At 42.6% G+C, this 25575-nt stretch overlaps 2 protein-coding genes across 5 annotated transcripts in view; one reads left to right on the top strand and one right to left on the bottom strand.

Annotated features, from left to right (window-relative positions):
- GABRA5 (gamma-aminobutyric acid type A receptor subunit alpha5) overlaps positions 1-22599 on the bottom strand; it is a 176535-nt gene extending 153936 nt beyond the window's left edge. Inside the window, exons 1-3 of one of the 4 annotated variants that reach the window (XM_083168577.1) lie at positions 22328-22599; positions 20104-20255; positions 7374-7495 (exon numbers count right to left, since the gene is read on the bottom strand). In XM_083168577.1, the coding sequence (XP_083024703.1) occupies positions 7374-7495; positions 20104-20189 (208 nt within the window). In that variant the 5' untranslated portion in view covers positions 20190-20255; positions 22328-22599. Of the gene's footprint in view, positions 1-7373; positions 7496-20103; positions 20256-20626; positions 21055-21155; positions 21295-22213 lie in introns of those variants that run through there. The other 3 variants (XM_083168576.1, XM_083168578.1, XM_083168575.1) reach the window with 3 other exon arrangements.
- Positions 1-25575, top strand: part of GABRB3 (gamma-aminobutyric acid type A receptor subunit beta3) — a 357556-nt gene that overhangs the window by 112351 nt on the left and 219630 nt on the right. The gene's annotated exons all lie outside the window — the stretch shown is intronic.

Below are 25575 nucleotides of genomic sequence, written 5' to 3'. Positions count from 1 at the left end.
CTTTTTTCAATGCATTTCAATGGGAAAATCGGGGGCATCGCGTCGGTCGCGTCGCAGACCACTAAAAATGCCCGCGATTGTGGCCGTGCTTGGAAACCAGTACCGCAAATTGAACCCTAGGCGACTCAGTTGGGTTCAGCCACCAATCACGGAACTCCTTGGCTTTACTGGGGCCCTTTGTCCCAACCCTGCTGAGTACAGCCTTTTTCAAAAGAGGATAAGAGCTGGCTTCAGACACTTCTAAGTCAACATATGCACTCTGCAGCTCACCTGTGAGAGAGGCAGCTAATCTGGTAGCCCACTCTTCCTTTGGCCATTTTAAATGAACAGTGCATTCAAACATACATATTAATTTCTCAATATTATTAGATGAGGTAAGCCTGTCGCTCCTGCCCAACTTTTCTCATTTCCTTTAATTCATCCTGCAGTAGCTAAATATGCATTTTCTACCCCTGAATCTGCAATTGTTGCCCCTGAATATGAGATTGCTACTTAACAGCCAGATCCTACAACCAGATTCTGCTGTCCTGCAGCCAGCTTTCTGCTGTCCTGTAGCCAATTCAGCAAACACTTATTATTATAACATCCTCCATATTACCCTGCTTTTCCACTTTATGGACAAACCTGGCAGGCTTATTTAGCTCTCTCTGTTGTTCCAGTTTCACAAAGCAGCTTAGGAGCCCATTTTTGTCTTACTGGTCACTCAAATTGCAAAGCATCAAACTAAATAACATTCCTGGCCTCCCAGCCACACACAGAAGCAGGGCCAGTGCTAGGGTGTTCAGCACTCCCCTGCAAACTATAAATTTGCGCCCTTCCATACTTTACATAGGGACAGCGCACACTAAAAGAAAGAAGTGTGGTCTCACAAGGAAGGTGCATGGCCACAGTAGCACAATCTTATTCATATTATAGAGCACCAGTGGCGTAACTGGCCATTTTTGTGCCCTGTGCTAGAAAGGGAATTGTTGACTGCCCCACCACAGGAAAAAATGTAAGAGTGTGGCTTTATGGGGAAGGGGAGTGACCACATAAAAGTACCAATAACATCATACTGCTCATAGCACATTATACCACACACAGTAATGCCCATTATACATTATGTGAGAAATCTTGATGCCCCTTACACAATATGCAGCACATTGTAATGCCCATTACACATTATGCTACACACTAATGCCCATAACACATTATACCACATACAGTAATGACCATTATACATTATACCACACATAATAATGCCTCTTACACAATATGCCACACACCCTAATGCCCGTAAGACATTATGTAACACATTATGCTAAATGTAATGCCCTGAGTACTTCTGCCTATGCCCACAGTAGTAGCGCTGCTTATACATAATGCCCACAGTTACCGACAGTAGTAGTAGTGCTTGCTGCTTCTACATAATGCTCACAGTAACTGACAGTAGTAGCTCTGTTTATATGCAATGCCCACACCAGTTGCCTATAGAAGTAGCGCTGCTTATATGTAACGCCCACACAAGTTGCCGACAGTAGTAGCGCTGATTATATGTAATGCCCACACCAGTTGCCGAGAGTAAAAGTGATGCCTATACAAAACACTCACACCAGTTGCCAACAGTAGTAGCATTGCCTATACATATGCCCACACCAGTTGCGACAGTAGTAACGCTGCCTATACATAACGCCCATACCAGTTGCCGACAGCAGTAATGCTGCCTATACAGTACATATGACAACTCCAGTTGCAGACAGTAGTAACGCTGCCTATACATATGCCCACTCCAGTTGCCGACAGTAGTAGTTCTGCCTATACATATATCCCCACCAGTTGTCGACATTAGTAGCACTGCTTGTACATATGCCCACACCAGTTGCCAACAGTAGTAGCGCTGCCTAAACATATGCCCACACCAGTTACCGACAGTAGTACGCTGCCTATACATATGCTCACACCAGTTGCCAACAGTAGTAGCGCTGCTTATACATATGCCCACACCAGTTGCCGACATTAGTAGCACTGCGTAAACATATGCCCACACCAGTTACTGACAGTAGTACACTGCCTATACATATGCTCATACCAGTTGCCGACAGTAGTAGCGCTGTCTATACATATGCCCACACCAGTTGCCGACAGTAGTAACGCTGCCTATACATAACACCCATACCAGTTGCCGAGAGTAGTAATGCTGCCTATACAGTACATAAGACAACTCCAGTTGCAGACAGTAGTAACGCTGCCTATACATATGCCCAGTCCAGTTGCCGACAGTAGTAGCACTGCCTATACATATGCCCAGTCCAGTTGCAGACAGTAGTAGCGCTGACTATACATATGCCCCCACCAGTTGCCGACATTAGTAGCGCTGCTTGTACATATGCCCACACCAGTTGCCAACAGTAGTAGCGCTGCCTAAACATATGCCCACACCAGTTACCGACAGTAGTTTGCTGCCTATAGATATGCTCACACCAGTTGCCGACAGTAGTAGCGCTGCTTATACATATGCCCACACCAGTTGCCGACAGTAGTAGCGATGCCTATACATATGCCCACACCAGTATGTGCATAAATGTGGAAGTCGCCAAATACTTTAGTGATTTCCACACTTCAGGGTTACAAGCTGAATCTGGCCCAGTATCTATACATAAACATACCCCACCCCATTATTTGAGAAAAAAATTATCATGATTAAAAAGATATATTATAAACATTTATAAAAACACTTATGGTTCTTCTGCACCTAATACTCTCCAGGCCTTCCCTTGATGTCCCTTCTCTATCTATGTAGGCTCCTCTTTGGTAGGACACCATTACACTCCTGTCTGAGAGCTGGCCCGGGGAGTGAAGGAGGAGATGAAAGAAGAGGGGAGGAGATAGATATGGGCGGAGTGTATTGTTTATTGTTGTATGTTAGTTGTGTTAAGGGCTTACTGTATGGTAGTGTATGGGCCGTAGAGATTAAAAGCATACGGTTTACAATCAGTCAAAATATAAGAGACATTATATTATAGCTATAAACCAACAGAAGAGTAATTATTATAAGTAAATAGATTGTGTAATAACTTGTACATGGAAAGGTGTTATTTTTACTGCATTGATAACTGTCTGTTAACTGTTGTAATATCTTTCTCTTAAGGCCCATACATATATATATTTATATTCGTGTGTTACTTTGTAATAATGTTGAAAATGAATAAACAAATTTAAAAAAAAGATATGGGCGGAGTGTTGAGGACTGCACTGTCCTCATAGACAGAGAAGATTGACAGGCGCAGCAGATAGGACTGGAGCATTGAGGAATGGGTAGGGGCAGATCCTGACGACCAGGCACAGACTCAGGGGTTTATTCTAGTTCATTCTTTCTGACAAAATCCTTCTTAGATGGACAAAACCATGTGCACTGCAGGGGGGCAGATGTAACATGTGCAGAGAGAATTAGATTTGGGTGAGTTTTTTTGTTTCTGTGCAGGGAAAATACTGACTGCATGATTTTACACTGCAATATAGATCTCACTTTGAAGAAAAACCCCACCCAAATCTAATTCTCTCTGCACAAGTTACATCTGCCCCACCTGCAGTGCACATGGTTTTGTCCATCTAAGAAGGATTTTGTCAGAAAGAATGAACTAGAATAACCCCCTCAGTGAGGACCTTCATGTTGTTGGTGTCGCTCGCTGCCTGTCATGTGTCTGACAGGCTGCGGAAGCCAGGAGCCACAAAAAAATATATAATATGAAGTGCACGGCGCAGGGTGCATGGAGAGCTGGGGAAAACGGGCGCAGCTCTTTGTTTTTACGGTGCCGCTGCCTGTCATTTTGTATGACAGCTGAAAAGCACATAGAGTCCTTATGTTGAGGAAAAGAGGGCTGGACTCGGTGCACAGTGCAGGACGGACCAGCTCTTCGTGCTGCCTGCTGCTGCGGCACAGGCAGCTTTGGCAGAGAAGGAAGTGCGCCTTTTATAAGCACGGCACCTCCCTGCTTTGCAGGACCCGCTAAGCGGGTAGCGCCGGCCCTGCATAGAAGCCAAGAATTTAGTTAAGATGTGAAATAGTTGCCATTTAAGGGCTGACTGCCACTTTCACAATCAGCTGCTCAATTCAATCTCAGGTCCTTTGCTGCATTGTAGCGTCAGTCCCTGTTAGGGTGCTAAATGTGACAAGGATCATATAGACCGGGTAAAATATTAAACAGCAGCTTTCTTCACCAGTAGTTAAGTCACTCACATGAGTAGAGCAGCCGTTCACAGCGGGTTACAGGTACAGCATCACATTCCACAAACCATACTGGTATACAGTCCAATGGTTTCTAAGGTGACCCCAAACCCACAGACTATTGCCTGGCCAGCTTATCTAGCATCAGGAGCCCCCTCCCTTTATACAGCCAAGAATCTTAAAGGTAGCTAACATATATGAATCCGCTTTCCTGCAGTTCATTCCTTACCTCACTCACAACCTGCACTGGATTCAAGTTACAAGTTTGCACAGGGAAAATCTGTTTCCCTGCCATATATATATATATATATATATATATATATATATATATATATATATATATATATATATATATATATATATATATATATATAGAGAGAGAGAGAGAGAGAGAGAGAGAGAATCAAAGAAAGGTTGGCACTCTGGGGACTTGGAAAACGTGCTGTATTGAAAGCAAATGAATGACCAACGTTTCGGGGGTGGTCCCCCCTTTTTCAAGGTGCGTTGTGATAACCTTGACAAAGGGGGGACCACCCCCAAAACGTTGGTCATTTATTTGCTTTCAATACAGCACGTTTTCCAAGTCCCCTGAGTGCCAGCCTTTCTTTGATTCTCTACACCAATATTTTGGAAGGGCACCAGGGCAGCTGAGCAGCAGCGGTGTGTGCCGGGCCGCACCAATCTCTCTCTCTCTCTCTCTATATATATATATATATATATATATAGAGAGAGAGAGAGAGAGAGAGAGAGAGAGAGAGAGAGAGAGAGAGAGAGAGAGAGAGAGAGAGACAGAATTCAGCAGTGGCACTCCCCGGACTTCAAAGAAAATGACACCAGGTATCAACAAAAAGGCCTGGTGTTTTCTTTGAAGTCTGGGGAGTGCCACTGCTGAATTCTGTCTGTTCTTGAGAGCACTGGAGTGTCCTCTGAGTACCCAGGCAGCGTTTCTACTATATTTAGGTTGGAGAGCCCGCCAAACCACGTATATATATGTCATACAGTACTTGCCTACATTTAGAAACTGGAATCAGGGAGATTACAGCAGCTTGCGAGGGGGCATATCACACTCTGGGGTTGGGGGGTCAGTAAGGAGAGGGGCCCCACCTGCAATGCGCATGGTTTTGTTCATTTGAGAAAGATTTTACATGTGTACTGAACTTTGAATCGGGCTCATTGTAATTTGTAACATAAACAATTTCACACTGGCCAAGCCGTAAGCACCTGTGGGGGTGGGCGGCGGAGGTCACTGGACCAGAGCAGGGGAACGGCCAGCGCCCCCATGAAAACGCTGGATGTTCCCCTGGGGACGCAGGAGAGTCGATGCTTTCCGGGACAGGCGACACATGTCAAATGATGTCAGCGTCGGCCCCCTTCGATGGATAGAAATAAAAGCCATTTCTTTTTCCGAAGGGGAGCAAAATCATTCGATGGTTGGCGAACATCAAATGATTTCTCTCCCATTTATCCCCATGTGAGTGGATGTGTTCGCAAAGACCCCCACCCATGTTTTGGTGGGGGGGGGGGTGGTCCTTTGTCCTTTTAAAGGTAAACAAATTACATGGCAGTTAGTATAGCACTTTTGAAGTTTAATAAGTGGTTAATGTGTCCACCAGCTGCAAAAGGTAAATTTACAACTCATTTATTTCCCCCTTATAAATTGTATACTTTGGTTAAATAGCCTCTCCAGTGCTAAATACATTCGATATTGGGCTAACAGATGATGTGCTTCCTGCTTACGTCATGTGTATATCAGTGACAACTGCACCTTGCAAAGATTTAATCAATGACCCACTCATTTCAGCAAGGGAAATGGGAAATGTACCATATAATGTGTATTGGCTCTTGAGTAGACAAGGAATAGATTAGATGCCTAAATTATGTTGCAGCTGTCCACAGCACTCCTCTAAACCTGGTCCAAGACTGGAGTGCCTCCTGAACAGGCTTCTTTGTATTCTGATCAGAAAGGATTCTCTTACACCCCAGGTCCTGATTGAATTTATTAAAATGTTGTATTAGATCTGACAGCCTTATTCATAGATGTTGATTTACCAATGTCCAACCAGCAGCATCAGTTCAGAATCAATCTTTTTGTCATATTGCCTATACCAAGTCTAAGTAATCACGCACATCTGTCAGGCTTGCTGAAAAACGTGGCTCTTACAGCTTAATTGGCACTTTTTCTGACTTAACATGTAACTGTAAAAAGCAATTTGCTGAACCAGACATATATTCATCAAATTGTTATGTATTTGCTGTGCTCTGTTCAATTCCTGCCTCACTGTATCAAGAGACTTGCAATCGCATTTATATTCCTCCCAACTGTCCACTTTTTGAAGCAGTGTCCCTCTGTCTTATTGTAATATCCGGTTATGTGATCTAATTTGTGGGGTTGGAAGTTGTTAAGTGATAAATTGGACTTTCATATCAGAACTTATCCACATCCAGTAGAAAAGTGTCCATGCCCTTAGTGGTAATTCCTGATCGCATGACCGCAAATTCATACGGCGGACAATTATTGATACACTGCGCATGCATATGGGCCACAATGCGCATGCACAATGCTGGCCTGCATTGAGTGTTGCCCAGTATAACATTCATTCAATGGTGAGTGACTAACAAATGGTTCTGGACATATTTGCATGGCTGCCAATACATGTGATGCCGTACACATCTGTTCCCACAGCAAACACATTAATTTGCAAGGTGGCATGTCACTCTAGTTTTGTCTACCTGAACGATGGCTGATGTGAATTCATGGCCACGCGATCAGGTCTGAATTACCCCCTTAATGTGCTGCAGAATCACCCCACCCTGCCTTGAGAACTCTTAAAAGTGTACCTACTGTCTGCTAGTAGTGAAGGAAGCCATTTTGAAACTGTAAGCTATAGGAAAATATTTTTTTTTCCAATCTAACAGTCTTGTCACCTTGGCAAGAAGATATCTTTGTGCCAATTAAATGACAATATAAATACAAAAAAAACTAACAACTGTTGGCTGGACAGTGTGGGCTATAACCAAATGCAGATAACAAGATAACTGACATTTTATTTTCTACTTCCATTGCACACAAAACACATCTATTTGTTTTGTGTTACTGCTTATTATTCTTGTGCACATACTGTATGCTCATTTACACATTTACACAGTTCTTCCAAAATGCCTCTTTTACCTCCAAGCCCTGGTCGCAGCCTGTTGTCATAGCCATCCAGCAATCCATCAAGTATTCGGGTGAAAATGGTGATATTATCATTGGTGTCTTCTTTGATTGAAGCAGTAGTCATCTGTGACATGCTGTTTAAATAATATATGAATAAAATTAGATAATTATCATAATTTAACCTTAAATATTTTTTAAACACATAGGGTGAAATTTAATAGGATGAGAGATTCAGAAAGTGAGAGATTTGGTAAGAAATCTCCAGTTTTTTTAAAGCGGCAATCATTTACACTACAAAATCAGTTTGATTTTGAAGTGCAAATGATTGCCGCTTTAAAAAAAACTGGAGATTTCTTACCAAATCTCTCACTTTCTGAATCTCTCATCCTATTAAATACCACCCATATTGTCAAATGTAGCATGGCCACATCCATCAAGTAATCTATATAATAATCTGATAAGGTCTGTTGCACCAACAGTGGCTTGTGTGGGAGTTAAAGTAGAATGATATACTAGTCCAGGGGTTCTCAAACTATTTTGCTCTGGGACCCCATCTAACAATTAAAATTATTACAGGACCCCAGCAAGTTACCACAGATTGGTGGTCAGTGAAGTGAAGTGGCTGCTATGGTGACAGAGTGGCAGTGGGTAATGAGGGGATGGAAAAGGGGGAAAGGTGGAAAGGCGGATATAAGAGGTAAGCAGAGGGTGTTTACTTAATGAGTAATCCCATGTCCCCCCATCCACAGACACATTAGTCTGATGGTCAGCAACATGGAATCATGACCCCATGCTGAGAAGGTTGGGACCCACAGTTTGAGAACCGCTGTACTAGTCGAATGCGTCTCAAACTCTATTTCCAGGACCCAGGGCTGGACTGGCACTTCTGGCAAATGCTAGTTGGGCTGGTCTGGCCACACAGAGAGCCAAGCTGGATGCACACAGCACAACCTTCTGTCTATCTATAGGTTTTATCTAAACTTTGAAATGATATATAGTGGCCTTCAGTGTTTTTTTTTCACTTTTAAATATTAATATTTACAGCTCACCTGGGCTCTTACATTTAGTTGCATTTGAAATTCTTCAAAGTGAGACTTTTGCTTACGCAAGAAATAGGCTTTTTTTTTTATCAATCATATTTACAATTGTCAACCCCTTGAGTTTCAATATCTCTGTGAGAGAAGTGCAAAATGTCTGCTAAAAATGCCAACATCTCTGTGAGAGTTGCGATAAATATGAGTGCCAACAACTCTGTAAGAGATAAGAAAATATCAGCTAAAAATGCCAGCGTCGGTCACATTTGTTATATAATGTTAAAAAATGTTGTGTAAAAAAAGATTGTTTGCTACAGTATATAAGGTAGACATTACAGGTCATTATGATGGGATCAGTATGAAATCCCGGTGGTCGGAAACCCGACAATCAAAATCCTGACCGCTGACCGCTGAAATCCCGACAAAGGGGGGACGTGGATCGCCCCCCCTTGCGGGCTCGCTGCGCTCGCCATGCAGCGTGCCCGGTGCCTCGCTACGCTCGCACAATTATTTATTCTCCCTCTTCCTAACATATAATTGTTAGGCGCTGTGAGACCCTGTGGCACCATATAAATAAACAATAATAATTATCACACTAGTAGCATTGAAAAGGTATCTTGGGATCACGTGCATGTGCAGTCTACCATTAATCACTTAAGCATCGGCAGTGCACAGGAACACAAATTTAGCCCTGAAAACATTCTAAAAGAAATAACTGCATTTAGCGGAAACATCTAATATGGCTCTTAGGTGATACAATTCAGACACTGTGACAATCGACTTACAGTATGAGAAGTGACTGAAGTGGGACAAAATGCTGAGAATGTAGTATCTACAATATGTCCTTATATGTAGGAGATTGGGGGAACGTGTGCACTGTTGGGTGAAAAATCCTGAAATATCATTTTCAAGATTAGTGGAAATAAACCAATCCAATCTAAGAGAACATTCTTCTGGGTAACTGAATTTCAATGCAGTCATTTCATCCTACATTGTAGCCACTACATTTCTAAATATGCTGCATACTATGTAAGTACACATAGATGTCAGTCTGTTTTATAATGGTTTTGACTCTTCAGTGTAGAAAAACATTTTCTAGTTGTGTGACAGTACAGTATTTAGACTAATGACATATACAAAGGAACTAAGAAATCTGAATTTAAAGCATCTGCATTGGCTACCAATTATTATCTAACATATAGGGCCAGATGTATCAAGCTTCAAAAAGTGATAAAGTGGAGAGTGAAAAACAACCAGCCAATTAGCTCCTACAGGTTCCTGCTATTTTTCAAACCCAGCATTTTACATGGCAGGTAAGAGCTGATTGGCTGGCTCTTTATCACTCTCCATTTTATCATTTTTTTTATAGCTTGATACATCTGGTCCAATATGGAAGATGTACTAAGCATTGGAGAGAGAGAAAGTGGAGAAAGAGATAAAGTTCTTGCCAATGAGCTCCCAAATGGCATGTTATAGGCTGTGTTTGGAAATGGCAATGTGGATCTGATTGGATGTAAGTTTACCTTTCTCTACTTTATCACTATGCAAGGCTTAGTACTGAAGCAGTAGAAATCGTGCGTCCTGAGACGCAAGTCCCTGTTCAGCACTGTCCTCGGTCATTCTCCGTGGCATGATGTGCTTACCATTCCCCTGGGGCCTAGTCGGCATCCCACGCTGATCCCAACCTGGTCCCATGCTGCATGGGCGCCACCATGACACTTGCAGTCACATGACTAGATTCCTCCAACGATTTCCCTGTAACCTTGAAACTCTGACCTGTGCACTTGATCATGTTAATTGATCAGGTTTATTGATGCTGTGACTTGGAGTCAATCACAAACAGGCAGCGGGGATATAGGTCAGGCCTCAGGCCCTTCCTTCTTGCCTTGAACAACTTGTCCGATCCCTGGGTACTTCCCAGAAGTCAGCGTTCTATGCTCCAGGTTCGCTGTTCCAGAGTCACCTGTGATACTGTATAAACCTGCGTTCTACTGCTGCTATTCAAGCTCCCTGGTTAACCTTTCACTTGCCAGGTTACCTCCCAGCTAATAACATCTATAGCTTCCAGGAGAAGAGATCTGAGGGGTAGATTTATGAAGCAGTGATAAGGGAGGAGAAGTGATACAGTGCCTGGCAATCAATCACAGATCAGCTCCTATTTAAACCCAGCCTGTAACTTAACAGTCAGAAGCTGATTGGCCAGTGATAAAGTACAAGGCACTTTATCACTTCTCCTCCCTTATCACTGCTTCATACATCTACCCCTGAGCTTCCCAGCTCCACCAGCAGAGATTACTATTTGCTCCCAAGCCATTTACCATCATCGACTCATTAGTGGACACAGGCGCTGACTCTCAAGTCTACACAGTCAGTCCACAGCTCCCAGGTCGTACCCATATCGGCTCCCAGGCTGTCGACACCCATCTCAACTCCGAGCCCGTCAACATTCCTCTCGGCTCCCTGGCCGTCGCAGACCCTCTCAGCTCCCAGGCCATCGGCATCCCTCTCCCGCTCCCAGGCCATCAACAAATATCTCCGGCTCCCAGGCCGTTGACATCTCTCTCCGGCTCCCAGGCCGATGCAGTCCACAGCTCCCAGGCCAACAGTTCCCAAGACTACTCAGTCCATGGCTTCCAAGTCAAAAGTAAACTAAAGACTCTAGTTCACCAGCACTCAGCCATCACTATCCATCCCTCAGTGATTGGCCAATTAGGTGTGGGAACTCTATTACAGGGCTGCGACATGACCGCTGAATGCAGAGAAGTCCAAACCTCCTTGTGGGGGTCCCTGGTGAAAACAGCCGGTGTGGTTAGACTCAGCACCTCTGTTCAGAGTCATATCAACTCCCCCACCTAGCTGTGTCCTCAGTGCCCAGTGCTCTATGAACTGTCATTATTTTAAGCCTCCCATGTTCCAGTTCCCTGACCCTTCCACTACCACAGCCCAGGACACCAAATAACTGAGCACTGACAGTCTGCTTGTCCCCGAAACGCCATTAGACACCTTAAAAAAGGACTAAGTTTTACTTTCCCAAGAAGTCTGAGTGCTACTTTCTGCCAAAATACTATATATATATATATATATATATATATATATATATATATATATAGACTCATAAAATGCATTTTGCATAGAACAATTGCAAGATCTCGCTCCTACATCTTTTATATTGAGATGAATTGATATATGGAATTATTTTTACCCCATATGTAATAAGAATTCATTACTTTTTATTATTGTACTGAAGTTGAGTGTAATTCACAAAAAATTAATTTTATAATGGTATAGACAAACTTATGTTAAATATGCTTAATTAATTTTAACTAAATTACTCCAGTGATTTCATTAAAATACTGCTGATGATGGCACATTTTAGGTTGCATTTGGCGCTTTGATACATACTGTAGAGGAAAGCAGCTTTGAAGCATGGAAGTGTTAGTAGTTCTCATGCTAGCTCCATGTGACCTTGAACAAGTCATTTCATCTTAACTTGCTTTCAAGTCAATGTATCCTATAGTTTATGCAGGCAAATATTTTATGATGCCTGTAAATTTTCTGCTCTGTAGTTCCGCACTGCATATTAAAACAATACTGTCAGAATATTTCATCACATTTCAGTCAATTTGCATGTCAAATAAACAACACAAAATGTACTGCTCAGAATAATGAACAAAAATCAGTCATATCCTTAAATGCGTAACTGAAAAAATGTAATCACACTTCAGGGTAAGTTTGTTTAAAGCCCAATAGTCCTACAAAAATTGAGTAAATGTTATAATATACCTGAGGCATGCTAGCTGCATATTAAAAAATATTGACCTAGCATTCAAAGGTGCTGCTTAAAAGTCCCATATGTATAAATCATTATATTGCGACAACATATTATACAGTAATTTACAGATATTGTTTAATCCTTCATATACCAGTGGAGCAAGTATAGAGTTTCTACCATACAAATACTAACGTAACCCTTAAAGTGGCAAGTGAATTTGTCAAAATAGCTGTCAAAATTGCCAAGCAAACTTTTTAATTCATCGTAATGACCTATAATGTTTTCCTTATATACAGATGGAGCACCTGCCAGCCAGCCTGCAGGATCACCAGATGTCCTGAGTTGGCAGACAGGAGCTCCAACTGACGGGGACGCACGAATGGCTTCTCTGATCATCTCCACTTCAGGGAGACGTGCAGGGAGTGGGGGGAGCCGGTGGGGGCTGCAGGTAAGTGCAGGGGACCGGCGACGGAAGGCTCCAATGGAATGGAGCGCACACATGCCCTCTTCCATCGGCTGGCACGAGGCGGTGAATGGCTATGGCGATTACATCACCAGGGAGCTGATCCTTCTGTAGAAAACATAATCTTTTTTTTTTACACATTTTTTATTTGAATTCATATAACAAATGTGAGCGACGCTGATAATTTGCATATCTCTCACAGATACCGACTCTCATAGTTTGCAAATCTCTCTCACAGAGAGATTGGCACTCAAAGCGTTAAACTACTGGTATGTTCTTTGTATTGAGGGGAGAAACAGGAGCATGAAATTCATGCAAATACATGGAGAACATAAAAACTCCAGACAAATAGTTTACATGTACAGTAAGTGTGCAGAGGCTTTATTATCATTCGCAAAGAAAAACACCGGCACTTGTGTAGTTTCACGGCGCCAGCATGGCGCCGTGCTACTTCCGGTTTGTACCGGAAAATAAACTAACTTAACTCCATGCCAACATGGATAGTTCATACCCCCACTATCCATGTTGGCATGGAGTTGATCTTAGATAGCATGGCGAGCGTAGCGAGCCACCGAGCCCGCAGCGTGGACGAGCGAAGCGAGCCCCGCAAGGGGACTCAGACGCATGGCGCCATGCTGGCGCCGTGAAACTACACAAGTACCAAAATACCAGTCTGATAGCTACTCCGAGCTGTATCTACAAGCCAAAATGGGCAAGGACAAACTGGTGGCCACTTAACACAATCATTCACACGTTCAGTCTTAGTTCAAAAAGGATAGTGACATAGAGACTCTTCTCTGCTTTTCAACCATTATCTCGCCCTTGTGATATAAATACCCTGAGGAGGTTCCACTAACATAAATGGTGAAGGGCAGTCTGGTAGCCACAGCTTGCTCATTTGTAGAAGGTTTTGATTTTTCTATATCTACTTTGAACTGTCTTTTCTCATTGGAAGCTTGCCACACCACTGGTAAATAACTACCTGATGGAAATGGCTTATTTATAGCTGATGTCTTGTTCTGTAGCATACTAAAAACTTGTCAGACTTGTCATATTCCATTTAGTTTTTCTGCTAATCTGATATGTGTTCTCTGTTCTTATTATGTTATGACATTTTTTACATTACCCGACTTTTATGGTACTTCAGAAAACAAAATAAACCAATCCCAAAAAAATAACTGATGGCTGATAATGTGTTTACCTTACAGAAGCCACATGCGCCACTATGCCCTCCCCAACAACAGTTACAATTATTAATCATATAACTTATGTATTAAAAGTTACCATACTTCTAAGATTGTATGCTCGCTTGGACCCGGCCATTGTATTTAGTATATTTGTATCATAATTTCATCAAAGTATAGTATTGCATTTTAGTGTGTGTGTGTGTGTGTGTGTGTGTGTGTGTTCCAATATCTAGTCCTCTTCTTTCTAAATATAAAGGAAATATTGAGTTGAAAAGAATGTAAAGGCTGTTGATCATAGTGCATATCTTTCAAAGAAGGTATAATTGGCATACTGCTGGGCTATCATTGGTTGGATAATGATCCATAACTATTATATGTATTGATCTGGTTCAAATGATGCTTTGTATGAGAGTACGATAGGTTGTCTATGTCCAGATGCAACATTCTTATGCTTGTGTTTGACTTTCTTGTCTTCCTTGACTTACAATATTTGCAAATAACTGAATCCCCTAAAATGTACTGTACTGTGGCAAATGGTGTTTGATTTACTTGATATCTAACAGTCGCCACTTTATGGACCTGATTTAGCATAGATCGCAAAAACAAAATCTTTCTGTAATGGGTAAAACCATGCTGCACTGCAGGTGAGGCAGATGTAACATGTGCAGAGTTGTTTTTTTCCAATGCAGGATGAATACTGGCTGCTTTATTTTTACACTGCAAATTAGATTTTAATTTGAACACAGACACTAAAACCAAATGTAACCCTCTCTGCACATGTTACATCTGCCCCACCTGCAGTGCAGCATGGTTTTGTCCATTAGAGAAAGATTTTGCTTTTGCGATCCATGCTGAATCAGGCCCTATGGGGTCGATTCAGACTTGATCGCCCAGGTCCAAATTTACCCCCCGGCCACAATGGTGTGACTTTGCGCATGTGCAAGCCCCGGGGCATTCACTCCAGTATGAGCGGGCAGGGGGTGGCCACAGGGGACCACCTAGCTTTTTATGGGCATGCCTACTAAATTCTGGTGTACCCCTGCAATAGCAGGTGTGTTGATGCCTAATTGGGGTGGCCAGCTGACTTCACATGACGTCAGCACCCGCCCCCATTTCGCAATCTCTGTCCAGGATAAAAGTATAAGTATAGACTTACTTTTATCAATGAGTGGAGGAAAAATCATTAGATGGTGAGCGACAATCCAATGATTTTTACTCCGTGAGGCCACATGCGAGCGGATGTGTAAGCGTACACAACCAGGCGCATGCTAATGAAGGGATTAGGGCAGCAGGAGGAGTGTGTTTGGCGTAGAAGTGGGCGGCGTTTATCTGCTCATTAGGCAGCAAAGATATGCTGCCTAGCGGACAGGTCTGAATTAGGCCCTATGTGCTGTAAATCAAGAAGATAGGATCTAGCACAGCAGAACTATATTATTTTATATTATCCATTTAAAGGTTGCGTGACAGTTTACAAAACAACTGTATTAGTTCATTCAAGGTCCGAAAATGTAATAATATAATCATGCTTTAAGCCGACAGACCATTAGAAAAGGGTGTACTGTATATCTATATTAGAAAGCATAACATGGAAGACGACAGAATGAGGTGCTTATTTAATTACTATTTTAGAAGAATTAGACATCCGATTATTAAATAAAAATAACCTGTAAATAAACAATTTAGAATAGTGCAAGCACACACTCTGCTCTGTAAAGGGGCATACACACGGGGCGACGGGGGAGGCTGTGCTGAGCGACGGGCTAAAGCACGGATTGCTCATTACACATTATTGCACACCCGAGATGCTCCCACGGCGTGTGCTGAGCGGTCCATGTGGGCCAGTGTTCTCGTGAGAGAACACTGGCGATGACTAGATTCTCTAAGCGAAAAATGCGGTAAAAACCCTGTTATCAGGGTTTTTTACCACATTTTGGGATGCTGTAAGCATCCCCCGCCGGGTTACCGCGGCGGGGGGCATCGCCTGAAAAATCTGGCGATGCCCCATAGAAGCCAATGGGCTTCTACCGCAACCCTCCGCCGCCCCGCGCCGACCCCCCGCCGCCCCGCATCGCTCCCTCACCTGTGTCCGGGCAGCACAGAGCTGTGCTGCCCGGACCTGTGACCTCCTCCCTGCACTGATCCTCTTCCGGGTGCAGGGAGGAGGAGAGCCCGGCGCAGCAGCAACGCCGGGTGTGTGAGGGAGGGGGGAGCCGCCGGGACCTGCTGGGACCCGGCGACTCTCACCGCAAAGGACAGCTCTTAACGCAAGAGCTGTCCTTTGCCTTAATTATCGCATATGTTACAACATATGCGATAATTATAAATGCGATGGGCGGCGAAGGGGGGCGGAGATTCTTAGAGAATCTCCCCCTTTGACTGCATGCAGTCAAGATCTAGTCAGGTGGAAGCAACGCGTGGGACTCTGCATTGCCGTCGCTGGGGGTATACACAATAGAAGTATACAAATACCTGTGCTTCATTTCTAAGTGATCCAGTTAGATCGCTTAGAAATAGCCTATGTCCTTTCCTTTTTTGCAATGGAGGCCATTTATATCTGGTCATATAAACCTAAGATCTGTTATTATTGTTCAGGCCTGGCTCGAGACAGAGAAATTACAGAAACTAAATTCCATCCATTAGCCTGTTGCCATGGATGCACCCCACACTTGTTACAAACATTCATGTGTGTTTTTTTCTTTTTTGCTAAATGAAAATAATTTATTTCTGAAAACAGGTTAAACAAAGATACTGTATACCTGAGTCTCATTAATTGCCCTTGAAATAAAATATGAATTCTATCTACAAAGAAAACACTATATATTTTAATAGATCTTAATTTAATAGTATTTTAATTGAATAATCTTTTATAGTTGTTCTTCCTCATACACCAATGAGAGCAATCTTTATTCATGATACAATTTTTGAAGCAAGTTGTGCAATTACTTGTCAAAATTAAAATCTACTGTATGCACGGAACACATTATGCTCTGATGAAAAGGTTACTGCAAGTCACTTCTTAATTGTGTAACCTAATTAATTTGCAGCATATTTGTGATATAACCTTTTTTGTGTTGTACAATATGATTGCGTAAAAAACTTTAATATTTTAAATTGAATTTAGCAATTAGTTTTCTTTTTTTTCCATTGTGAGAGAAAATGACATATAAACCTATAGATTGTAAGCTTGCAGCAGGGCCCTCCTACCTCCAAGTCTGTCTGTTGTTACCCAGTTTGTCTTATCACTGTTTACTATTGTAAAGCGCAACGGAATCTGCTGCGCTATATAAGAAACTAAATAAATAATAAATTATATACAGTAGCAAATACACAGTGCTAATTTCTTGTTGAAAGTTAAAGGTAAACTAAACTTTGTGTGTGTGTGTGTGTATGTCCATCAGCAATTGATTGCAAGCAGTCCCATATCTAGGTGTGTACCAGCAGTGCCTTGCCCACAGCACATCTTCACTTTGAGCAGCACCTAAACTGCAGCAAGAGCAACAGCAGGAACACATCCCCCCTCCTTCTTCTGCCGACTACCCCCTGCCTCCTTCTGCCTCAGCCAGATCGCACTCCCCCTCCTTCCCCTGCCACAGTCAGTATAGCCACGTCCCCCCAAACCCCACCTTCATCTCCTGCATCAGCCAGAGCGCATTTCCTCCTCCTTCCCCTGCCTAGGGATAGTCATTGATGCCATTGCCATTGATGGTTGCCATCAATGGCAATAGGGCAACTGGCCATCGATAGTGGCATACTATGCAATGGATGACCATCGATGTTTCTACCTATCAATAGGCATCCATTTTCTTTGACTGATTGGCCTGTGGGCCAATAAATACATGAGGATGAGGGACTTTACAGATGTACTATGCTCTGTATCCTGTCCTCTTGGGGAAAAAACAACAACTATTCATTTATGCCTTACATCGTTGGAGAGAATCCATCTGGTTCTCCCCCATCCATGGCAAAACTATTGTACATCGACCGTAAACCATCAATGATTTTGAATAATCGATGGTCAATGGCCATCCCTACCCCTGCTGGAGTCAGCAGGGCTGCGTCCCCATCCCCTCCTCCTCCCCCTGTAGGAGTCAATGGAGCTGTGTCCCCATCCCTTCCTCCTCCCCCTGTAGGAGTCAGCGGAGCTGCGCGTCTTCCTTCGTCGGAGTCAACAGAAGCTAGTAGATGCCAATATGGCAACAATAGTGTAGGTTTGCAAAAATGTAGAACTGGCAAGTGCAACTGGAGTATGAGTTTACACCGGGCTGTAACTAGGTATGCACCAGTGGTGCCTTGCCCACAGCACATCTGCATTTTGAGCGCACCATCTGGCAACACCACCTGGATGGCTGCTCACCGCCATTGCCCCACCATCTTTCTGCGTCTAACCGCTGCTGCCCACCTGTCTGCCTGCATTAAACCACTGTTGCCCACCCGCTGCTAATCCCCACCGCTCAGCTCCTATGCTGGGACTGGTGAACATTTCGCAAGTGGTACCGGACACCAGCCGCTACCCCAAGAAACCAAACTCCTGAATTTTTAGTGCACATCTAAGGCCTCTTTTGATAAGGAGGGAGGCACCAATTCTCTTTCTGATACAGGGCACCAAAACTAGTTACAGCACTGGTAGTATGGCACAACTGCTGCTTCGGATGCCATGTTTTTTTATTATTATAATTTCAGTATTTGAACTGTCCAAAATTCACTTACAGTAATCCTAATCACATATGTTAAACTAGATTGCCCTTTCAGACATCAGTGGTGGAATGTAATTAGGTGTGAGAATCAGAAAGTTAGAGATTTTGTGAGAGTTTTCCCTTTTTTTTTTTAAAGCAGCTATCATTTACGTGGCAAAAGAAACCTGGTTTTGCAGTATAATTCTTGCCGCTTTAAAAAAAGGGAAAACCCTCACAAAATCTCTCACTTTCTGATTCTCACACCTTATTACATTCCACCCCCAGTGTTGTGACACATTCAGTCTTGAGACACCTACAGTATGACACACATCTACACATACATTACATATGTGGAGGTGTAACTTAATTAATTGAGCCTATGGTTAAGATAGTGAGTGACTTAGTTAATTAACTGCATGTTAATTAGCTCAGAAAGATGGTGTTAAATACAATACAAACACCTATCAGAATAAACTTGTCAGTTTAGCATTTGCAGTATGGCACATGTATATAATTGTAAATACATGTTGTTGGAATAATGCATTATTTAGGTACAGTAGGTTGCATGTATTTTGTTTCCTAATGGGGTGTACTGGGTATTCCAATATTCCTGCACAAATTGTCATGTTACCACTCCTCATTTAACAGAAGTCCCATTCCCAATGTAACGCTATCCCACTAATAGCACTATGTAACTGGACACAAGTAGAGAACATAAATATCTTGAAATAAATTGGTACTTTAATGTGCTCATTCTGGTACTATCTGGTGGTACTTAAAAGTGAAGTAACTGTAGTCATCTGCACATTAAAGTTCAAGGAAAAAGCATAGTTCATGGAGAGACATGTCAGATGTGTATGTTCTCATGGGCAGTTGGTGTTTTGGGGAGATTAATCAACTTTGTGTAGGTTTTTTTTATCTGAAGTTGGCACAAATGTTCCTGTAGTTTCAGAGATGAAACTCCTAAAGGAACATTGATCTTACTACTTTGGAGAGATGTCTGTTGTATAATGTGGTAGCCCAGTTACTACCTATTCAGTGGGATATGTTCCATAGAATTATCTGCCTACCTGAGTATAAATAGTGATTTTTTTTAAACTACTTATTAAGAAAAGTAAAGTCTTGCCTTTAGGTTTCAGAAATAGTACATTTAATGGTAACCTGACCAGAATGTTTGCTACTCGCTTAAGTGATCTTAAATAATCCAATTGAAAATACAGTATTCATATTAAATGTATGACTTTCATGTTTCAGTGTTGTACATTATTTTATATCACTCTATATGACATCTAATATAATAAACACTAGCTAAGGCAATATTAGACTATACTGTACTCAATGCTAAAAGGAAATTAAAATCTGAGTGAAATGGATAAACATAAATCGTATGGTAGCTTTGAGGCCTGTGTAAGTACTGTAGTCCATCAGATCAATAATGTCAATATGTAAAGGACTACAGTGGACATTGATTATATATGTTCATGCAATTGCCTTCCAGTTAATATGTTTTGAGTAAAACATGGAGTAGGTTCTCACATGCAAAGTAATTATCATGCCTTTGGTCATACATTAAATACAATTTCAATGAAAATAAAAATGGCAGTGGCACTTACCTGAACTTAATGGGCAAACTGGCAATGACACAGGATATAAGTATTTTTCTTAACAGGATGATAGTTGACTTGACTGTACAGTCCATTTCCAGCAGGTGTATGGGTGAGTGAGTTGCTATGTATACAGATAGTATGGATGATGTCCTCACCCACTGTGAAATTAGAATCAGAGAAATAGCATGCCTTAATTAATTAGTCATTATGCAGTTGTGCCAGTCTATATGCCTAATGAGCAGTTAGCATTGTATATAAGATTAGGAATTACATGGGTACTACATACTGTCGGCCTCGGCCATCCTTACAGTTCACCTTATAGAGTGGTTATTATTGTCTGTCGGAGAGGATAGGGTTTATTGGATAAATTGAATTGTCAATATTTAAACTAGCTTCATGATGAGACTATAGAGACTGTACGGTAGGTTTTACCAGCGTGATCAATGTGGTTAACACACTGCCCATGCTACCATGCACGATAATAGGATACATTTGACCCAGCCTGATGCTACATTACTGTGACATGTACCTGGCAGTGATTCATACATCAGCGATCAGCTGCATCTTGTACTAGGGAATGGAGCTGTCCGCTGGGGTAGTGCTGAAGCCTGCTTCCATTACAATTATGAGTGCACCATTTCTGACATAGACCTGATACCACTAAATGCAAACGAATGCCATAGCAAAGCTGCCTCCCCCTGTCCCAATATGATCACACAATCAATATCTCAGACTCCTCCACATCACATCGTCTCCACACAAAGCAATCATTTCCTCCCAGTAAGTGCAACTGTAGCTCCTGTTACACAAAGGTCGCATGCACCTTTTGCTGTAAGACATGTAAATCCCACATATTATTCTGCAGCCTCTATGACTAGGAATACGATGCTGCTCCCCATTTAAAGCCAGTATATTTCCGCTGGCTAAACAATGCAACACTTGCAGCCCCATAGTACTGTTGCGTGTATAGCGTATTATGCTTTATCTATAGCAACTATTTCCCATGCATGTCCGCACTAGTGCAGGGAGAGCTCCTGCTGAGGTAGCTGAGCCCTTACCTCGTCCTCTAAGACTTGTCCCTCAGCAGGTGTTAGGCACTTATTGCAGACATTACTATGTAGGAGATCGCTGTGCACTTCCTGAGAGCAGTCGTGCCAGTCCCACTGCCAAGCTCCCCGCCAGTCACATTGCCAGTATCCAGCCAGTCACTGTTACCCAGCACCTAGTCAGTTACACTGCCCAGCTCCCTGCCAGCTACACCTCCCAGCACCCTGCTAGCTACACTGCCCAGCACCCTTCCAGCTACACTGTCCTGCACCCATCCAGTGACACTGACCCGCACCATGCCAGCTATACTGACCAGCATCCAGCCAGTCACATTGCCAGCACCCTGTTAATCACACTGCCCAGCACCCTGCCAGTTACACTGCCCTGCACCCTGCCAGCTACACCTCCCAGCACCCTGCTAACTACACTTCCCAGCACCCTTCCAGCTACACTGTCCTGCACCCATCCAGTGACACTGACCCGCACCATGCCAGCTATACTGACCAGCATCCAGCCAGTCACATTGCCAGCACCCTGTTAATCACACTGCCCAGCACCCTGCCAGTTACACTGCCCTGCACCCAGTCAGTTACACTGCCCTGCACCCTGCCAGATACACTGACCAGCATCCAGCCAGTCACACTGTCCTGTACCCTTCCTGTGACGCTGCCTTGCACCATGTCAGCTACACTGCCTAATACCCTACCAGAGACATTGCCCTGCACCCTGCCAGGTACTCTTCCCAGCACCCAGCCAGATACACTGCCCAGCAGCACCCAGCCAGACACACTGCCAGCACCTAGCTAGACACACTGTCCAGCACCCTGCCAGTCTCACTTCCCAGCACCCTGCCAGTCTCACTGTCCAGCACTCTGCCAGTCACACTGCACCCAGCCAGCGACACTTCACCATCATCCAGGAATTCACGCTTTCCCAGTACCCTCTCAATCACATCGACCCATCACCTTGCCAGTCACACTGCGAAGTACTCTCCAGTCACACACAGTGCCCACTGCGCATAGCAACCACACAGTTGTGCAGCAGTAATAAAATGCATGAGAGTGCTCACCGAATGTGCTATATCTGCCGCTGTATTAGGGCCTGGGATTATGTCAGATGTGCCTCATCATCTCCGACCCTTCCTGTCACCTTGCTCAGGCGCTCTTCATGATTTCCTTCTCACCTTGCATGTGGTCCCTCAGTAGAAGATGATGGGGCTGCTGCTGCTACTGGTGGCCCTTACAGTTCTCAGCTCAGCTCCTCCCCCCCTCCGGGATGCACAGATCCCAGCACCTCTACCAGCGAACAAGTGTCCTCACTCCTCACAGTAATAATCTGGATCTCCTTTCCACCTGTCTGCTGTCCTTGTCCTGCCTGTGGCCGTGCTCAGCACTCTCTGAGGCTATGGGGCTTGCTGCAGACAGATTGCAGGAGCAGGGAGCATGCAGCCTAAGGATGGGGTCCCCGGAGGAATGCAGAGTTGGGACACACCAGCCATCCCTGACACAGGGGGCAGGGAGCACATCCCTGGGGGGCTCTTTCTTTCCTGTAACACAGTAGATAACTCTGCCCCCCCCCCTTCCATAAATACAGCTTTTGTGTCTGGTACAGAATCGATATCGATCATCGTTGTGCATAGCAGTTTGGTGGAGGAGTGATACGGGGGATATGACTGTGTATTAGATCATACACTCTTCTTTGTGTGAGAAATCACTATAGCAAGTGTTTCTATGGTGTGTCACTCCGCATACATCCATCATCTGTCATCTGACTGCTAAATGGGAATTATGCTTCTCATATCCTCAACATTATTGTAGTCACTTTCTCCCTGTATATTGTATAGCCAGGCGTGATTTATAGCTGTGTCCTTTGCTGCAGTAGGAAACTAGAATGCTGTGCTGGATGTGCAGAGTGAATAAGTGGACTTTTCTATGCATGGGTTTAATGTACAACCTTAGTTCAGCATTTGTTTGCCTGTAAGCACAGTTATCTTGAACTGATATATATGTGTATGTGTGTGTGTGTGTGTGTGTGTGTGTGTGTGTGTGTGTGTGTGTGTATATATATAGATAGATAGATAGATAGATAGATATGTTTATATCTATCTATCTATATAGATATATATCTATATATCTATATATATATATATATATATATATATATATATATATATATATATATAAAACAAGCAAGAAATAGGCGGCACTCCGAGGACTTCTTAAAAGCGTTTTGTATTGCGGTCAGGACACCAACGTTTCGAGGCTTACGCCTCTTTGTCAAGGTGATGTAAAACAGTGAACCATCACCTTGACAAAGAGGCGTAAGCCTCGAAACGTTGGTGTCCTGACCGCAATACAAAACGCCTTTAAGAAGTCCTCGGAGTGCCGCCTATTTCTTGCTTGTTTGATATCTCCTGTGCTCGGAAGGCACCGGGGCTGTTGTCGGGAGGGGAGAGTGCCGGTCCGCACACCACAGTCTATATATATATATATATATATATATATATATATATATATATATATATATATATATATATATATATATATATATATATATATATATATATATATATATATTTATGTGTGTATGTATGTTGTTTTATCCACTTAATATTATGCCCTGTGTGTATTTTCCGTAGAGGACAATGGAAAATAGGTAATCATCATTAAGCACAATAAATGTTCTATTTGCCAATAAATAGATAAAAAAATCTTTTCACTTTCTAAAAAGATGCATAGTAAGATTTTGTGTCATTCTGTAAATTAAAAAAAAAAAAAACCCATCCCACAATCCCAATAAAATCACAGAATGGTAATATGAACATATACCAGTAGAGGGTACTATAATTCCACGAGAAAGTGGATATTTTCCATGGCAGACGTCTAGGTATATACTGATTTCCGTGTTTTTTTCTTTGAGTCATCTGAGGGGGGAGCTATTGCACTATAAACCCTGAAATACAGTGCAGCACAATGCTTGTCTTGAATACATTACACTAATTATCTAATAGCTAATCAGTGTAACTGGATTATATATTGTTTCAACTGGTATATTGTCAGCTATTAATTTCTTGGAAACATATTTAATGCATCATGTCATTAGCTTAGTATGTTACCGTGAGCTAGCATAAAGCAATGGAAGTCTAATTGTAGTGATGGAGGTACCAACAATGTGACAATAAAACATTACAGCTGATCTCTGGGGACTGCTTCACAATTGGCTTCATTTATCTTAATAAATACCATGGCCGCAAGAACATGGGGAAACCTAAGACAGTACTTGTGCACCTACTGTGTATATTCAGGAGCCTCAAGGGACATTTTGTCCACTTTACAATAATAAATGACAGCAACTAAACATACATGTTAATATCATAGGTAAATAGAGTACCTATTTATAGTGTCAGATTCTACCCCAATTATTGAGACTGGTGCAAATCATCATTTGATATCAATCACTTACAGCACCTGTCTTCCTCTGCAAAGGTCCACACTTACCCTTTTGCCAATCCTCAGAATATGATGGTTAAAGTGTGGTAAAGAGTTTGCTGGTGACTAGGTAGTCTACAGGATTGAGGACAGACACAGGATATATAGAGTGGGTTTCCATGCCAATCTGTCACAGTGGTGATGGCTAGAATAAAAAGTGAATGGACTCAGCCACATTGCATAGAAAGCCACCTACTTCATTGTACACTTACATTAAAATCTAATTTACACCCACATTAAAATAACTCTCCCCTACCTAATATAACATAAATGCTTAATTTACATGGCAGTATAAATGCATACTTAATTGAAAGTCACTTCACCATAATTAGTCATCGAAATAACTGGTAAAAACATTAATTTACTCAAAGATATGGAAGTGGAACAGCTTTCTATCTCAGAATATTCAATGAAATACAAAATTATTGAACCGTCTTTTTCAAGGCTTATTTCTTTTTATAGTTCATTTGAAAATCATGCCTCACGTGAACGTGTATGTGAGGGTAGGATCAAATCCCAGCATTGTACACACCAACATACTGCCAGCAGTAACATGTGAGATTTATGGGTCTGTTCAAGCAGCAGTGAAATGCCTTGTTTCACGAAGCACTTCAGATATCAGGACTTTCACTGCTTTATCACATTCAAGAAGAGTTATACCATGGAGAGATCTGCGATTTCTCAAGCAGTGCCCCTTATTAGAGTGAGTAAACACTAGAGGACACGGCAAATGATGCCCGGAACTCCCTGATATCGGGGGTTATTTTGGTTCACTCCTTCTGGCAAATTCCTTCTTAGATGGACAAAACCATGTGCACTGCAGGAGGGCAGATGTAAAATGTGCAGAGAGAATTAGATTTGAGTGAGTTATTTTGGTACTTATGTATTATCAGGGTGCCCAGCTACGCTACGTTTTCAACGTAGGTTAAGCTACGTTGTCAGC

The sequence above is a fragment of the Crinia signifera genome, chromosome 2 (genome assembly GCF_055691185.1).
Source record: "Crinia signifera chromosome 2, ASM5569118v1, whole genome shotgun sequence".
In the NCBI taxonomy this organism is placed as follows: domain Eukaryota; kingdom Metazoa; phylum Chordata; class Amphibia; order Anura; family Myobatrachidae; genus Crinia; species Crinia signifera.
This window is presented reverse-complemented; position numbering and strand designations above follow the sequence as displayed.